The sequence below is a fragment of the Stenella coeruleoalba genome (genome assembly GCF_951394435.1).
Source record: "Stenella coeruleoalba genome assembly, chromosome: 19".
Lineage (NCBI taxonomy): Eukaryota > Metazoa > Chordata > Mammalia > Artiodactyla > Delphinidae > Stenella > Stenella coeruleoalba.
The window spans coordinates 3,010,346-3,028,342 of record NC_137165.1 but is presented as its reverse complement, the minus strand read 5'-3'; the positions used below and the strand labels follow the sequence as shown (position 1 = coordinate 3,028,342).

Genomic DNA, 17,997 nt, shown 5'->3' with positions numbered 1-17,997 from the left:
AAGCTACCTGAAAATTTTGTGGTGGTGATAAAAAGTTGAAGAAGACACAACGCTAGGGTTACTATCAGACACTCCTGTGAGAAGCCGTCTTTAGAATCACCTTTGAATTCTTCCCCATCTCTGTGTCTCTCCCTGTGTCTGTCCATCTGCCTGCCTGCCTATGTACCTTTCAGCCCCAAGCTACAGGCTTTGAGCACCTGCTTTGCAGTTAAACAGATTTAGGACTGACCCTTCTGTAACCACTCAGAACAAGTCAGGTATCTGGACACACTATTTGTTTGGGCCCCTTATTATTTAATCTTATTTATTTTTTAAATTATAGTTGATTTACAATGTTGTGTTAATTTCTGCTGTAGAGCAAAGTGACTCAGTTATACACATATATACATTCTTTTTAAAATATTCTTTTCTATTATGGTTTATCACAGGATATTGAATACAGTTCCCTGTGCTACACAGTAGGACCTTGTTGTTTATCCATCCTATATATAATAGCTTGCATCTGCTTATCCCAAACTCCCACTCCTTCCCTCCCCCACTCCCCTTCCCCTTGGCAACCACAAGTCTGTTCTCTTATGTCTGTGAGTCTGTTTCTGTTTTGTAGATAGAGTCATTTGTGCCATATTTTAGATTCCCCGTATAAGTGATATCATATGGTATTTGTCTTTCTCTTTCTGACTCACTTCACTTAGTATGATAATCTCTAGTTGCATCCATGTTGCTGCAAATGGCATTATTTCGTTCTTTTTTATGGCTGAGTAGTATTCCGTAGTATATATAAACCACACTGTCTTTATCCATTCATCTGTCGATGGACATTTAGGTTGTTTCCATGTCTTGGCTATTGTGAACAGTGCTGCTGTGAACATAGGGGTGCATGTATCTTCTTGAATTATAGTTTTGTCCTGGTATATGTCGTTTGGTCCCCTGTAAATTGATAGTCTTCAAATATCTGTTAAGCACTTATTTAAAGAGGCTGCTACTCCTGAGTGTTACAGGAAAATAGCCTCCTTCAGAGTTTAGTAACCAGCTCTCCCAGCATGTCCCCGGGGATCTGGACCACATCAGCACCCCAGATAGCTTGCGAAGTCTTTATTTTCCCAACACAGACACTATACTTCCCAAGAATGGTTCTGTTAAGTAACGGCTCTGTATCCTTACAAATAACATACGGTGACGTTTTGGTATCACTTAAATTGCCCTTATGAGCAATTGTCTAGCTACTGGCCCCCTTAATTCAACCCTCCAGCAGATAACTGCATGTGTGCTTTGTGCTAGTTACTTAACTCTCCTGAGCCACGGTTCCTGTACCTGTGCAGTGGGGATGATGGACGTCTGTCTCCAAAGGCTTTCCTAAGGATTATATGATGAGACACATCTACCTAGTCAGGTGCTCAATGTTTCTCTTCTCTTCCCTTGACTGCTTTCTCTTTCCCTTCCCCCTCCTCCTCTCCTTTCTTCCTGAATTATAATTCTCCCTCATCATCCAGATCAAATGCCATTCCCTCTGGGAAGCCTTCTGCTGTTTTCCCCGGCAAGCAGTCATTTCCAGTATTCTGCTCAGAAATGTGAACTTTCCTCCGTGATCTGATTATTAATGCCTAAATGTCATTGACCTGAAAAGCCACTCTGTATCATCCTGGTGTCAGCACACTGCAGGCACTCCAGAGGCCCCGAGCAGAGAGTGGCTCTGCTTACTGTTCCAAAAAACTCAGAAAGGAACTCCCAAGTGAAACCTTTCAACTTTGGCAGGGGTTACTCTAGGGCTAGTTTTGAACTGTTTGAACCCAGATAGGAGACAGTCATTACATTGTATCTGATAAAAGGACTAACCCCCAAAAGACTCCAGAAAATAACTTAATTTTTACTGTTCTCATCACAGATTTTTGAGTCAAATAGAAATTGTCAATTTTTGTGATGGTCATTATATTTTAGGTTCCCCTCTCCCATTTTATCTCAAGGTTACTTATCTTCGGTGATAAGTAAATAGTCTAATGTACACTAGTTACGGGCTTCCTAACCTCAGAGGCCGAGCATGTTAGACTCTGGTTACAGTTGTGAGAAACAGCTTAGAAGTGAGGCCAAGGTGTTTTTGGACCTGGTTTTATTGCTTTGTGTTTGAACTGATGAACTTAGAACAAATTAGGGAGTTGAAGTCAGAGAGCATTTCAACATTTTCATTCACTCTGGTGAACGTGTAAGCACTTCAGTGGAGTAAGTGTCTGGGACCCTCCAGCAGCTCCTGACTGGCATTCTCTAGAACAGTGTCCCCTGGGTGCATGTGGGGTGCACAGGACCATCTGCTGGGGTAGAGGAAAGGTTTTGGAACTTCTCCTCCTAATTTGTTTACCTTGTCCTTTATACATGTCAACTTTCATTGTTTTAGACTGTACACATTAATTCAGTGGTCTAGCTACTTAATATAATTATAAATAAATATACATATAATGGGAGTATATGTTCAAAAGCTTTTACCAATAGGAAAATGTGACCCCAAAAAAGCTTGGAGATCATTATTCTAGAAGGCAGAAAACAAATGGGATTAATGTAGATTTATTTATATAGAACTGCATTGTGTGTGTGTGTGTGTGTGTGTGTGTGTGTGTGTGTGTGATAACCAATACTTAGTAATAACTAGCAAACATAATGACATTTAATAGAAATTAAATTCACTTTGTAAAAGACCCACATTTACGCAGCACAATGTATAAAGGTAGACATTTGTTTTACCTTAAAAATTCATTTATTTATTCTAAATAGGTAAAAAGACTTACATGGTTAAAAATACAAAGAAACAAGACCGTAGAGATATTTTTTTAAAAAGCCCCTCTCCCACTCCTCTAGTTACCCATTTTCCTACCCTGGAAGTTTTAATTTGTTAGAATGAGAAGTGGTTTGAGAATCAAGGCATCGTGGACCCAATACCTGGCCTTCCACTAACTTTGTGAACCTGAAGAGATTCTTTAAGTTCCGGGGTTTCAGGAATGCTAGCAAGGGTTTTCCTTGAACATGACTAAGCTAATTCTAAAATGTATTGGGAAGAAAAAAAGGTCCACATTGTCTCAACTATAAAATGGGGGAGTTTAGGTTCTCTACCACTTAGGGTCTACCCAGGAAAACAGAAACCATATCAAATATTTACATCAGTAAGAATTTAATGAAAAGAATTTGAAATGTAGCTGATGGAGGAATTGAGGGCCAAAGAGGGAAGAGTGAGAGACCTAGAGTGTAGTGATGGAGGAAGTAACTACCAGCCCTAGGCTGGAGAGGTAAGAGGAGGCAGTATCACTCAAGCCCAAACCGGGTTCCCCAGGAGCTGAAACCCAAAGAGCTGGCCACCTTCCGTTAGAAGGTGTCCACAGAGCCCAGCTGGAGAAATCACGATGTGCGTATGTGTGTGTGTGTATACACACACATGGGGGAAGGATCATGCCCCTCTGATGAGCAATTTGAAAGATGGAAGCCGCAAGAGGAGAGGGGCCCAAGAGGCGGGATTTGCGAGGAGCTCTCTCGAGCTGAAGACAGACGGATAAATCCTGTCTAAGCCGAGTGAACAGGCATGGGGGCTCTAGAGCCACTCACCCGTTTGGTTCATCGAATACCAAGACTCTCCTAGACTCGGCCAAGGGTTTGTGACCGCGCGGGGCGCCAGTGGGGACTCTCAGAAAGAAATAGGAAAGAGGAGGAAAAGGGGACAGGGCCTGGGTTGGTGGCATACTGGGGAGTGCCCTCCATGTGTGGGCCATGTCATAAACAGTTTGATAACATTCTTTTTTTCTATCCTTTTAGTCCTCTGGCTTTCTCGCCCAGCTTTCGATATTTTCGAGATATATATACACATATATTTTTTACAAAATAGGGCCAGAGATATGTAACCTTTGAGTCCTGTTCTGAAGTTTCTATCACTCTCTTAAACATAATTCATATTTATCTTGTTTATTTTATTTTTTTGGCTGTGCCACACGGCAAAAAAACCTTAGTTCCCCAACCAGGATCTTAGTTCCCCAACCAGGGATCAAACCTGTGTGCCTTGCAGTGGAAGTGCAGAGTCCTAACCACTGGATCGCCAGGGAAGTTCCCATAATTCATATTTTAAATATTACTCATTTATCCCATTCTTAATAAGATGCAGTCAATCTTAAGATCATATATTTTTAGAAATCCCAAATGTATTGAGTTAGAAAGAAAAGAGTAAAATAGATGAGACTAACACTTTTGAGCCTGGATCTAAATTTATCTCAATAAGGAAAATTCTGAATAATTATTCATGATTAAAAAGCAATAGTGAGGGACATCCCTGGTGGCACAGTGGTTAGGAATCCACCTGCCAATGCAGGGGACACAGGTTCAAGCCCTGGTCTGGGAAGATCCCACATGCCAAGGAGCAACTAAGCCCGTGCACCACAACTACTGAGCCTGCGCTCTAGAGCCCGTGAGCCACAACTACTGAGCCCGCGTGCCACAACTACTGAAGCCCACACGCCTAGAGCCCGTGCTCTGCAACAAGAGAAGCCACCAGAACGAGAAGCCCACGTACCGCAATTAGAGAAAGCCCGCACACAGCAAAATGAAGACCCAATGCAGCCAAAAATAAATAAAAATAAATTTATAAAAAAAAATAAAATGTTTGGAAGAAGATCAAAAATGGCAAACACACCCTGAGGAACAACAGATCAGAGGGCTGGCCCTACCAGATACAGTGTTGTAAAAGCTACAGCATGATATTGGCACAGGGATGTCAAACTGACTGAAGGGACAGTATACAGATTAGAAATACACGGAGCTCTGACATATGAGAGGTGGCAGTGCAGTCAGGAGGGGAAAGGATGGGCTGAACTGGTTTTCCCGACTCCAGTCTTTCCCTCCAAACGGTTCTCCATATGCCACCAGTATGAGCTTGCTAAAACACAGAACTGGCTGTGTTAATTCTCCAGCACATGCATTCTACAACACCCTACTACCTACTGTGGCTTCCTCTCATGTGTATATTAATAGGTACTTCAATGGTTACATAAATCGGAGAAATGCTGGACTAAACAAAATTAAATAGGAATTTTTTATAGCGAGACTTCTCCAAGATATTGATAGTCAAATAAGGACCGTGCACCTCTAAAGGGGGAATAGCACATCCGGTTAATTTCCCTAAACTTGTCAGGTCAAGGTATTAACATTTTTTTTTTTTAATAGCAGCTTGAGGAACTGGTATTTCGTGGAACATACACTGGGAATCAAAATGGTTACTTCCTTAACTGATACGGCAGCAAGGCAATGTGTGTGGGTGCAATGGTTTAGAACAGGAAAGAGCCACTGGGTCCTGGCTCCTCTGTGTTCTAGCTCTTCACTTTGGTCAAGTTACCTAACTTCGTGGTTCAGTTTCCACAGTTAAAAAATGAGAAAAACAAATTATATATACGTGTAATGCCTATCATAGGATTGCTGAGAGGATTAAATGAGCAACTAATAACAAAATACATTTTTTCCTGCTTCTCCCTACCCCTTAAAACTGGAGATGTAGTTAGAATGAGTTATTCAAATGAGTCCAGGACTTACTTATGGTTTTACTATTGCCCTGAATGGCTTGCCCCATTTCCTGTATACTTAAGTCCTATTTTTAAAGACTAGCTCAAAAGAAAAGCTCTTTGGAGAAGTTTCCTTAATCCAATTGATGCTTTTCCCCATTTTGAGTCCACAGTCTTTTCTCTGTCAATTACAGCTTTCATTATGTTATATCACGTTATTAACTTACTGTTTTTCAGGTTAGAATAAATCAGGAAGGTGGGTAATGTTTAGTCCGTACATTTTTTAAATGAGTTGGGTATTTTAAAAGTAATTTTAAAAATTACAAGAGAAAACAATTTAAACAGAAAGTTGGATTCAGAGGAAACAATGAAAGACAACAATGAAGATACTGAGTTTTAGTATGTGTCAAGGGCGTGGTGTTATATTTTTTACTTAAAAAAATTTTGATTTCTGGCCCCAACCTACTAAAAAATAAGGAGAAATTTATTAAAGAATCCTGTGTACCTATAATACTTTGTAAATAAAATCCAGGCATCTTGTAACAAATTTTGCTTATAATTTGATTCCCATAGTTGTAATATGAAACATAAATAAAATTAAAAGCAAACAAAAAATGAGGCCATTACTTGCATATATTTGCAGTTAATATCCTTAATAGCACAAACTGAGAAGAAAAGTGCTTAGATTGAAATTCTCAATATTTATGAAAAATGGTTTAATCTTACTGGCAACAAAAGATTTTGAAGGAAAAAAATGTTAGTCAAATCAAGAAATATTATACATAAAGAGATTATTTGTAATAGAGATAACCTGGGGGGGGAAAACCCTAAATATATGTATAATAAGGGATGACTAACTAAATTAAGGTTTATCTGTATGAAACCATTTAAAAGGCTATATATCTAGTTCTTATAAACATAGGTAAATATTTAAAATATAAGTTTCAGAAGGACATGGTCCTCACCTAGCTTGTTTTCAGTTTTATTCCTAGGGCAGAGAATAAGTCCTGGCAGATAGACTTTTTTTTAATTAAAAACGTTTTTTTATGAAGACTTTTTTTTAAAAGAGCAGTTTTAGGTTCACAGCAAAATTGAGGGTAAGGTACAGAGAGTTTCCATATACTCCCTGCCTTCACACACGTACAGCCTCCCCCATTATCAGCATCTCCCACCACATGGTACACTTGTTACAATCGATGAACCTACACTGACACATAATAATCACCCCAAGTCCATGGTTTACATTAGGGTTCACTCCTGGTCTTGTACATTCTATGGGTTTGGACAACTGTATAATGACATGCACCCACCATTATATTATACCATACAGAGTATTTTCACTGCCCTAAGAATCCTCTCTGCTCTGTCTATACATCCTTCCTCTCATCCCAACCCCTGATCCCCACTGATCTTTTTACTGTCTCCATAGTTTTGCCTCTTCCAGATTGTCACATAGTTGGAATCACACAGTACAAAGCCTTTTCAGATTGGCTTCTATCACTTAGTAATACGCATTTAAAATTCTTCCTTTTCATGGCTTGATAGCTCATTTCTTTTTGCCTCTAATAGTCCATTGTCTGGATGGACCACAGTTTATTTATCCACTCACCTACTGAAGGACATCTTGGTTGCTTCCAAGTTTTGTCAATTATGAATAAAGCTTCTATAAACATCTGTGTGCAGGTTTTTGTGTGAACATGTTTTCAGTTCCTCTGGGTAAATACCAAGGAGGGCTACTGCTGGATGGTTTGGTAAGAGTATGTTTAGGTTTGTAAGAGACTACCAAACTAACTGCCTTACAAAGTGGCTGAACCACTTTGCGTTCCCACCAACAATGAATGAGAGTACCTTGGTGCCACATCCTCACCAGCATTTGGTGTTGTCAGTGTTCCGGATTTTGGCCATTTTAATAGTAAGCAGTGCACAAAAATCTTTAATAAATATTTGAGAAATTAATGAAAAGGTAATATTCGGTGAAAAATATAATCTTATAAAATGTGCTTACTAGAAAAATCTGTATAGAAAAAGATCGGGTACGAAACAACCAAATGGGAAAAGAGGTCACTGGGAATTTGTTAAAAACAGCTTTATTGAGGTATGATTTTTACATACCATAAAATTCACCCATTATATATGTACACTTCAATTATTCCATTTATACAGCTGTGCAATTACCACCATAACCCAGTATCATGGTCAATTTGTTTTCTCATTCCTTCTTTTCTGTATGGTAAAGAAGGACTTAATTCTTTGAAAGGCCCCAGTGAAAGCTGGGTGGAGTTGAACTCTAAAATGACCTATAAGATTATTTTCTAGTCTAATGAACTCTCTCTTCAATTTGATACATGCATCTTTCTAGCACAAAGTGGACTGAAGGAATGACACAGCCCACATTCTGTTTGGTCGTTATTCTTGGCCCTCCTGGAAATGAAAAGGTTCCACAGGATACTGATCACAGTCGCAGTTCCCAACGCGGATGTAGGTACTGAATGGAAGCAAATGTGAGCTCCCGGATCCTGCTAGCGGAGAGCGGAGCTCGCACGCTGCCCACGCCTCCCAACGCACCTGGGAAGCCGGCCCTACAGCCCTCAGGCTGGGGCCACAGATTCTCGGTGAAGCGCCCGGATAAAGGACCTCCAGTGTATTCACCTGGTTCCCTCCGACAGAGACCCCTCCGGGAAGAAGTCAAGTGAGACAGGTTGGCGCCTAAATGCCTTCCCAGCCCCGGCTCCCCGCGCCCCGCCTACAGCTTCCTACCTGCGGAGAAGCAGAGCAGGGACACCTGGTGCCGCATGCGGACCAAGCCTAGAACGGTGGGAGCAAAGAACATGGCTTCATCGTCGGGGTGCGCGGTCACCAACAGAGTCCGGCTTCCGCCTCCCGGCAGGCCAGCTTGCTCCGGACTCTTCATTCGCTCCCAGGAGTCCCAAACCCAGAGGAAGCCCCATGTCAGGACCGCCGCCGCCACACACAGCAGCAGACCCACCACCTCCATGCCCTGAGGAAGCACTGCGCCTGCGCAGGAGGGGAGGCGGCCGCCGGGCCGGCTCCGGCGGGAGACCGGCGCTCGCGGAAACCGCGTTCCGAGTGGAAATCCGTCCGGTTGCCCTGCTCCAACGGCCGGAGGCTTTAAGCGTCGGGCTGTGTGCTCTGACACGGACGCCTCCCAGCCCCTCTTCACGGGCTGCCGCTACTTTAAGCGGCCTTTACGAGCTCTCGTGCACGCTCCGTTTCAGGGCTGAGCCAACCCCCTTGCCGTCCACACAATACTTAAGGGGAAGCGTCTGAAAAGAACCTCCAGCATCTTCAGTGCGAGTTCCTCCTGTTTTTACGTCACCATTTTCTCACTCATTTCTTAAAACCCGGACTTTCTCGTAATTATCCGGGTGAACACCGACTTTGTTTCTCCTCCCTAATTCCGGGATGTGGAGTGGCGCCTTCTCTAAAGGAAAAGTATGCGGTGGCGAGGCCCGTCCGGTCAGTTCTCTGGGAGCGTGAGGCCGAGAGCGCACTTGGCGGGCGCGGGGGCCCGGGCTCCTCGGAGGGGCCGGAGGGAGGGCCGGCATCACGGGCGGGTCGGCCTCGCGCGGCCTTTCTGGCAGGCCCGCTGCGAACGCAGCCTGAGGCCGGGAAGCAGCTGCGCGGGTGGCCGCGCGCACCCCCGGGCCCCCGCTTCCCTCCCGCCCTCAGCCCGGGCTCTCAGGCCCGGGGCGCGGCCTCGCGTCCTTCCCTTTCTCACGCCCGCGGGGAGTCCCGGGCGCGACGGCAGCACCCTGGGTCCGCCGCCGGGCCAAGGGGGTACGCCAGGGGCCCGGGAAGCTCGGCCAGCGGAGGGAGTCGGCCTCCCAGCCTCCGGAAGGAGGAGGAGCCGGAGCAGCCTCAGCCGCGGTCGCCGGGCCGGGGGGTGGGGGGGCGGAGGAGAGGGGTTGAATCAAAATGGCGGCCGAGGTGGCGAAGCAGCAGCGGCGGCGGCGGCGGCGGCTGGAGTGAGCGCCCGGCTCGCCGCGCCGACCAGGGCCCGGGGAGGGCCGCGCGCGAGGCCGCGTCCTGCCCCTCAGGCCCGGGGCCGCGTCGGCCGCCGCGCTTCGTCCGCTCCCGGTGAGTAGGCCCGACGCCCGCAGTCCGGCCTCCGGGCCCCCGCTAGCCCGGGGCCGCCGAGGGCTCCGGGGCACCAGCCGCGGGGGAGGCTTTCCGGCCGGCGAGGGGCGTCGCGGGCCCGGCGGCTCGGGACCCGCCCAGCCGCCGGCCTCTTGCCCTCGGCGGCCGGGGCGAGCCGGGCGCGGCGGGGAGCGGGGCCGGGCGAGCGGGGGAGGCTTATGGAGTTTGGAGGAAGAATGGGTTGCGGCCGGGCCGGGGCGCCCAGGGTGTCCTGCGGGGAGCGGGCTGCGGGGCCCGAGGCGGGCGCGGGCCGGGGCCGCGGGTGGGGCCGGCGCAGGTGGCGGCCTGCTCTCCCTCCGGGGCGGAGTTGGTGGCTGCCCGGGAGTGTGCAAGGGGTCAGGGCGGGTGACAGCGGTGGACAAGTGCTTGAAGAGCAAACTAGTTCACCTTTGCGACCAAACCACTTGGGGTGTAATGGCGAAGGGAGGGCGGGGGGGACGGTGGAGATCGGAACCCGGTACCTTCTGCCTTTTATCGTTGCTGTTTAATGTGAATTCTCTTTTGGGGGGAGGAGCGATTCGAGAAACTGTAACTGAGAAGTCAGTCTTAGTGGCGAGGAGACTGAATTCTTCGAATTAGCCGGATTAGGTATAGTCGTGTATTAAAGGTGTGGGTGGGAATAGGTGATATTTGTGAAAAGTGTTTGCTCAGAGTGTCAGTTTTCTTTTACCGATGTTGCATGCTACAGTGCCGCTTCTCCAGAGTTTCCCTTGGAGAGCAGAGGTGTGGGTGATTCTAATCTGTGGGATTAGTGTTTTCACCTGCATCAGATTTGCTTCCCTAAGTATATCCTAATTGTACTGAAATTTACATTCCTTGCGTGCACCTTGGTGAGGCGGTGACTCGAGGCGGAACGTTGCGTAAAGAGCAACAGGCCTGGGATTTTAAAATGCCTACAAATATTCATTCATTCGTTCAACATGTCGTGATCAATAACTACTGCTGATAGGTCACATGTGACTTTCTCTTGGATAACTGAAGAGTTGATGGCATTATTTAATTTTTAATAGTTTTTGAAAATGTTTTGATGTATCCTTTCGTAAAGATATTTATTGGCAGAACTAACTTGCCCGACCTCAGGAGCAGACCAATTTTAGAATATTTTTAGACATGGGTGAAGATTACAGAAGAAATAAGCAAGTTGTTGCAGAAAGAAACATTGTCTTTATTTTCTCATTCTGTTAAAATCCAGTGGAGGTTTATTTATTTATTTTAATATTTATAGTACACAGTTGCTTTGCCTTGCTTTAAGCACACCTGTTAATGGAAATCAAGGTTAACACACACATGTATATAAATAATATGCACATACATACATAAGGATGTGATTGCTTGCAGTACCAAAATACTCTTTCCTTTTACAAAAGGCTTGCCATATGTTGGACTCCTACCCCAGAGAAAATACAATACAAAGAGTCCTGATTCCTCCTTTAACTGTGTCATTTTGGAACATGATCAGTCTTTTTCTGCTTGTTTCCTCATCTATGATAGCAGGAAAACGTCTCTCCTAAGTTGCTGTTGTGAGCCTAAAAGAGCTGTTATGAAATTGCTCTACAGAGATCGTAAAGGTTATATTTCTGTGCCAGAGTAACAGCTCCCTCTTCTCTCCTGAAATGCTTTAACTACACATCTCCTCTCATGGCATTTACACTTTCTACCTTGTATTTAGGTACGTACCTGTTTTATCTCCTATTGAGGAGCAGGATGGGCCCTTCTCTGACTTTATCTTGAAGGCACTGCCTAGGATATTGACACTGCAAATGTTTATTGAACGAATAAACATTGTATTCTAATTAGGGAAATGTGTTCACATTACAGCTAACCAAATACATCTGCTAACCTGCTGTGACATATTTATATAGGTGTGATTTTCTCCATGATCTATGAGGAATAAATTTTTTTAAAAATAAATTTATTTATTTATTTATTTTTGACTGCATTGATTGGGTCTTTGTTGCTGCGCGCCGAGCTTTCTTTAGCTGCGGCGAGCCAGGGCTACTATTTTTTCTTTTTTTTTCGTTGCGGTACGCACAGGCTCAGCGGCCATGGCTCACGGGCCCAGCCGTTCCGCGGCATGTGGGATCTTCCTTGACCGGGGCACGAACCCGTGTCCCCTGCATCGGCAGGCGGACGCTCAACCACTGCGCCGCCAGGGAAGGCCGCGGGGGCTACTCTTCGTTGCGGTGAGCGGGCTTCTCATGGTGGTGGCTTCTCTTGTTGTGGAGCACGGGCTCTAGGCGCACGGGCTTCAGTAGTTGTGGCTCACAGGCTCAGTAGCTGTGGCTTGCGGGCTCTAGAGCGCAGGCTCAGTAGTTGTGGCGCACGGGCTTAGTTGCTCCGCGGCATGTGGGATCTTCCTGGATCAGGGCTCGAACCCGTGTCGCCTGTGTTGGCAGGCAGATTTTTAACCACCATGCCACCAGGGAAGCCCAGGAATAAATATTTTTAACTGGGTGTCTTGTTGGATTTAATCATGTAGTAAAACTTAAGAATTTGCCCTGCCCACATAATTTTTTAAAACACAGAATTCTCAAAATTAACTTTCTTTGAATTTGAGTAAAATTTGTCCCAAGGCCAAGCATATTAGTATTAATCAAGCTATTTTTAAGCTTTTTTTTTTTTTTTTTTTTTTTTTTTGTAAATTTTGTGAAGTGGGAGATTGTCTTGCCATTGTTATCTGCAGGAGAAAAGCAGAGGCCTTTCAATATGCCAGGGATTGATGTAGGTAAATGTCAGGCTATTTGTTTCTCAGGTTTTTTGTGTTTGTTTTGTTGTTCAGTTTTAACTGTATTTTGTGACCTGTCTCTTTTTTTTTTTTTTTTTTTGTGACCTGTCTTAATTGCAATTTCAAATTCTTAACTGATGCCTGAGAATGGTAGAGATCTCAAATACTTAGTTACTTCCTTGTGTTCATTTACTTCAGAGACTGGATTTTACTGGAGTATGGTACAAAGGTTGTCAGGGTTTATTATGTCTGGACTTATCTGTTGGTGTGTAGTTCATTCACTTGTTCAACCAGTGTGGCATGCCTTATGTTTACAGCATGTTACTAAATTCTATAAAAGTATAAAGTTGACCAGATCAGTTACATGCACAAAGAACTCAGTCTGTAGATTGATACTTTGTCCTTTTCAGGTTTAATGTTGCAAAAGTACATTTAGATAGAATATTATTATTATGTTTCCTCCTAGGAGCCATGCATCCCCACAGCCTCATACTCCTTGACAGTCAGGTCTAGAGCTGCCCATTCCAGCCTCCTCTGACTTTAAGCCCAGCTTCTTCTCCTGATCAGTCCAGCTCGGGGTGACTTGGCGTCTCCTGTCATGCTGCCCTGTCCCTTTAATTGTCTTATTGATTTAGTATTTTTATTTTATGGCTGTTTAATTTCCCTGGTATTTATGGCCTATTTTCCCCCAACTAAATTGTGAGGATCTCTGAAGAGCAAAGGTCTCACATTTCTTTGAGTTTCTCAGTGCACCTGGTTTGAAGCCATGCCAGTATTGCTGCTCAAAAAAGTTTGAGAATTCTATCTTAATAAATAGCAATTTAATAAAGAGTATCAAATCTTGTGTTAGATACCCCTAAAAAAAAAAAGAAAACATTGGTTTTCTATCAGGACTCCTTAAGAGTATTGAAAAGCTATGAAAGCTTCTGTCATGTAGCGATAACTGTATGTAGAGCATCTGTTTTTTATTTTGGTATTATTGTGGTGGTGGTTTTCCATGAACATTTTTACTGTTCTACCATTTTTTTCTACCCCAGAAGCTTGTAAGCTTGTGTGGTAAAAATATTACTTGGATATTACTTGGATTGTTTTCAGATACATATTTTTTTTGGGGGGGGAGGCGCTCCTCTTTGCATGTGAAAATGAGACTATACAAAGACATAAGAATGTTCCTGGGGAGCTCTTCAGTTTGATTCTTCCATGTGTGCTGCTGTTACTTATATTTAATAATCTCAAAGACAAATCTAAATTGGTTAAAATAAAATGCTCATAATTTATAGAGTTACAGAATGTGGAGTCATGTAGATTATCTAGTCTTACTTGTTTTACTGGTGAATAAACTGAGGGTCACTGAATTGAAGGGGTCTGGCCTAAATTGTTACTGTTGGCCAGTAGCAGAATCCAGTCTTCTGCCTTCCAGGGTAGCTCCTTCTGGGACACCATATCATCCATGGGATGAGTCAATGTGATGATTGACTACTACTTAAAACAAAAATTGGGGTGGGTGGGAAATGAGTGCTCAGTCACTCAGCTTAGATATTGAATTTAGGTACTCCCCCTAACTTTACATTTCTGCAGTGAAAATGTAGCTTGAAAAAACTTGGTATTGATCTACATTAGTAACATGATCACCGGGAATTATGTTTCATTTTTAATCTGCTATGATGATTAAAAATGAAATGACAGTACCTTCTGTCTTCTTAAACAGAAATGTCTTTAAGGTTATCTGGACCTACTGATGTTTAATGGAATTTAAGTGTTACAGTGATGGAAATTTTATTATGCCAATGGTTAGGTACCTCTGAGATACAAATAGATAGGTTAAATTATTTTATATATTAGTTATTGCTTGCTTCACTTACTCTCAAACTTCTGGACTTTTTTTTTTTAAGTGTGAGAAACTTCAATGTTATATGAAAGCTTAGATAAATAGCGTAAACATGAACTATCTTTTTAATGCCGTGTTGAAAAGCTCATATAGAATGTTAGTTTTCAATAGGTACTCATGCCATAAAATTTGTTTTAAAGGAAAAGGCGTAGTATTCTTTTTAAACTAATGTCCTCACATGAATACTGAAGCATGGCATGTGTGTTTTTTTAATAAATTTTATTTATTTTTTTATTTATATTTGGCTGCGTTGGGTCTTCGTTGCTGCGCATGGGCTTTCTCTAGTTGCCGCGCGCGGGGGCTACTCTTCATTGCGGTGTGCGGGCTTCTCATTGCGGTGGCTTCTCTTGTTGCAGAGCATGGGCTCTAGGCTTGTGGGCTCAGTAGTTGTGGCACATGGGCTCAGTAGTTGTGGCTCGCGGGCTCTAGGGCGCATGCTCAGTAGTTGTGGCTCACGGGCTTAGCTGCTCTGCGGAACGTGGGATCTTCCTGGACCAGGGCTCGAAACCATGTCCCCTGCATTGACAGGCTGATTCTTTACCACTGTGCCACCAGGGAAGTCCCATAGCATGTTTTTTTATTCCACTTGGGCTATTAAATAATATGCCTCTTTTGTGTTGCATTAAGAAGGGTTGTTTTTTTCCCATTCTGTGCTCTTTTCTGTAATGCTATTTCCCTACCTTACTTTTCCAAACTCTACCGCACCTACATACTGCCTATTTTTTGAGGGGTTTTGAGCACATATCACTTCATCCAGGAAGTCAGTCTCCCTCCTCCTCCCTCTTCTCTGAAGAAAAGTGTTTTATGGTCTGGAAATTCTTAATGCCTCACTTACGCCTCTGCTATAACGTCATAGTTATTTATGTGCATGCCCGTTTAGTCCCCACTAGACCATAAGCCCATTGTGGGCATGTCTGTGTCTCAGTTATTTTTTGATCCTTCCCCTGCCCCCACTCCCAGAATAACACTCTGTCCCCAGGAATGGTGTAGTAGAAATTTGTTGAATGCATAAAAAGCAGCCCAGCTGCTTGGTGCAGCTGTGGAAGCCGACGGATACACTTGTGGGAACTTGATGGTGAGTAGTTTTTGGAAATAAAAAAACAGGTAGAAATTCACCAGTGTCAGTGAGATAAAATGTCTGTTATCAGTGAATTATTATTTTTGTTTGTTTGTTTTTGATTTGTTTTGTTTTTTGCAGTACAAGGGCCTCTCACTGTTGTGGCCTCTCCCGTTGAGGAGCACAGGCTCCAGACGCGCAGGCTCAGCGGCCATGGATCACGGGCCCAGCCGCTCTGCAGCATGTGGGATCTTCCTGGACTGGGGCACGAACCCGTGTCCCCTGCATCGGCAGGCGGACTCTCAACCACTGTGCCACCAGGGAAGCCTTGTTATCAGTGAATTATTAAAGCATTTCTTTAAAAAAGTATTTCTCTCAGTTTACTGGGATTTTTGGGAGAAAGAGAAAGTAAGCACAGAATCAGTTCATCTCAGATTATTTGTATTTCAGGTAATATTAGAACAAAAATGTGTTAATTTATATATGCAGGGAACTTTGGAGTTCAGTGCTAGGGAAAAAATGTGAATTAGGAATAGTTGGTTTATAGGATTATTATAAAATCCCTTTGGAGGGATCCCTTTGAAAGAATAGTACTTGATTAGTTTTATATCAAAAATTAAATTTTTGAGTAGATTAGTCAAGAACAAAGGAAGAGAAAAGTTAAGATTACCAAATTATTTTGATCCCCGCCCCCCGCCGGCAGTTTCTACTTGAGGAATAAAGTTTGGAGTGTTTTTCTGTTTTTTTTTTCTTCGTTACACATAAACTGAAATTAAACCAGAATAAATTGAGGTTACATTTTTTTAGGAAAATTTGACTAAGTTGTTAGGAGGGCCATAACCTTTATGGTTACAGATTGCCTCCCCCCTCCCCCATACTTTATTTAACTGATAGGCTCTTTTCTTGACATTTTTGTTGTCATACACAGTTTAGCATCAGAGTAATCTGTTTTCGGCAGTTCATTTCCCTTGGCAACAGCGCAGGGATTTGTATAATTTTGAAATGTTTTAAGTAGTAATCATCATGCCTTTGAACTCCTGTTCAAAGACATTTAACTTTGTATTACTTTTGATTAAGTTCTTTTAATTCAGTTTTGAATAACGATAACTTTTAAGTATTTGGAATGAAATCAAAACTTGTGCTTTCTAGGAGTTACAGCCTAAAATATACACAGTGTAAATATACCAGAAGTAGGGAGTGTGTAGTCCACTAACTGAGTGTGTGTGTGTGTTTGTGTGTGAGTGTGAGAGAATGGGAGGAGCGAAGGGGGAGGGCATCAACTGAGCAGGAGGGGAGGGTGGAGGAAGTTACTCCCTATTTACACAAAACCATTTCAATGAGTGAAGGGGGTATGTTAGTTTGAAATCTTTACTTGTCTTTTATTTATTATAAGTAATACATTATTTTACGGAAGTACAATATGGAAGTATATAAAGAAATTGAAGCACTACTTCCTAGATGTAACTTGCTAAGTGTTGTGTATTCGTTCAGGTTTTTTTTTTTTCTGTGTGTATGTAATTTTCTGTATTATGGGACCATGATATGCTGTTCTTGTGTATACTGCTGTTCCATGTTGGTATTTTTAGAGCTACTTCTATCATTAACAGTTACATAGTATTCCACTTATAAAAAGAAAACACTATAATTTGTTTAATTAGTTTCCAGCCAGTACTGTTTTGTCAGAAAAACAAAGCTGTAGTGAATTATTTGTGTGTGTGTGTGTGTGTGTATGTGTATTTATTTTGTATATTTATGCAAGCAGCTCTGTAGCATAGATTTCTGAAGTAGTGTTGCAGATATATGAATAGTGTAGATCTGGATGGATATTGTCACAGTGTATGGGTATGCCCCAGACCCTGGCCAGTACTAGATATTGCACATAAAAGCATTTTGCCAATTTAAGAAGTGGAAAAAGGGACATCCCTGGTGGCACAGTGGTTAAGAATCTGCCTGCCAGTGCAGGGGACACGGGTTTGATCCCTGGACCAGGAAGATCCCACATGCTGGGGAGCAGCTAAGCCCCTGCGCCACAACTACTGAGCCTGTGCTCTGGAGCCCGTGAGCCCCAACTACTGAAGCCCGAGCGCCTAGAGCCCATGCTCCGCAACAAGAGAAGTCACCGCAATGAGAAGACCGCGTACTGCAACGAAGAGTAGCCCCCGATCGCCGCAACTAGAGAAAGCCCACGCACAGCAACGAAGACCCAATACGGCCAAAAAATAAATTAATTAAAAAAAAAGTGATTCTGACTGGCCTTTATCAGTCACTACTGACGCTGAACATTTTTTAATGAAGGGAGTTGTATTTCTTTTAGAAATTATCTACTTTTGTTCTTTGGTTATTTTTTGATGGGATTGGTGTTTTTCAGATTGATTTGAAGAGCTGTTTACATATTAGGGTATTCACTTTTTACGTATGTGCACATCCCCCTACCCCCCAGCTGTTCTTTTGTAGTATTATGTAGTCAGATATATCCAACTGGGACTGTGCTGGCTATGTGACCTTGGGCAGATTACTTAACCTCTCTAAGCCTTAATTTCCTTATTTGTAGAATGGAAATAGAGATAATGTAAATAACATTTAGCATAGTGGCTGGCACACGGTAAGTAAAAATTCTAAATGTTAGCTGTGTTCATTATTGGTCTATATA

General features: G+C 43.2%; 2 protein-coding genes across 17 annotated transcripts in view; one reads left to right on the top strand and one right to left on the bottom strand.

Moving 5' to 3' along the window:
- Positions 1-8,535, bottom strand: part of PIGL (phosphatidylinositol glycan anchor biosynthesis class L) — a 54,199-nt gene extending 45,664 nt beyond the window's left edge. For both annotated transcript variants that reach the window (XM_079904406.1, XM_079904405.1), the window contains exon 1: positions 8,277-8,535. In XM_079904406.1, the coding sequence (XP_079760532.1) occupies positions 8,277-8,514 (238 nt within the window). In that variant the 5' untranslated portion in view covers positions 8,515-8,535. The remainder of the gene's footprint in view (positions 1-8,276) is intronic.
- A 171-nt stretch (positions 8,536-8,706) lies between these two features.
- Positions 8,707-17,997, top strand: part of NCOR1 (nuclear receptor corepressor 1) — a gene marked incomplete at its 3' end in the record, with an annotated part of 141,940 nt that continues 132,649 nt past the window's right edge. For 13 of the 15 annotated variants that reach the window (XM_079904388.1, XM_079904399.1, XM_079904391.1 and 10 more), the window contains exon 1: positions 9,458-9,617. Of the gene's footprint in view, positions 8,997-9,457; positions 9,618-17,997 lie in introns of those variants that run through there. The other 2 variants (XM_079904393.1, XM_079904394.1) reach the window with 1 other exon arrangement.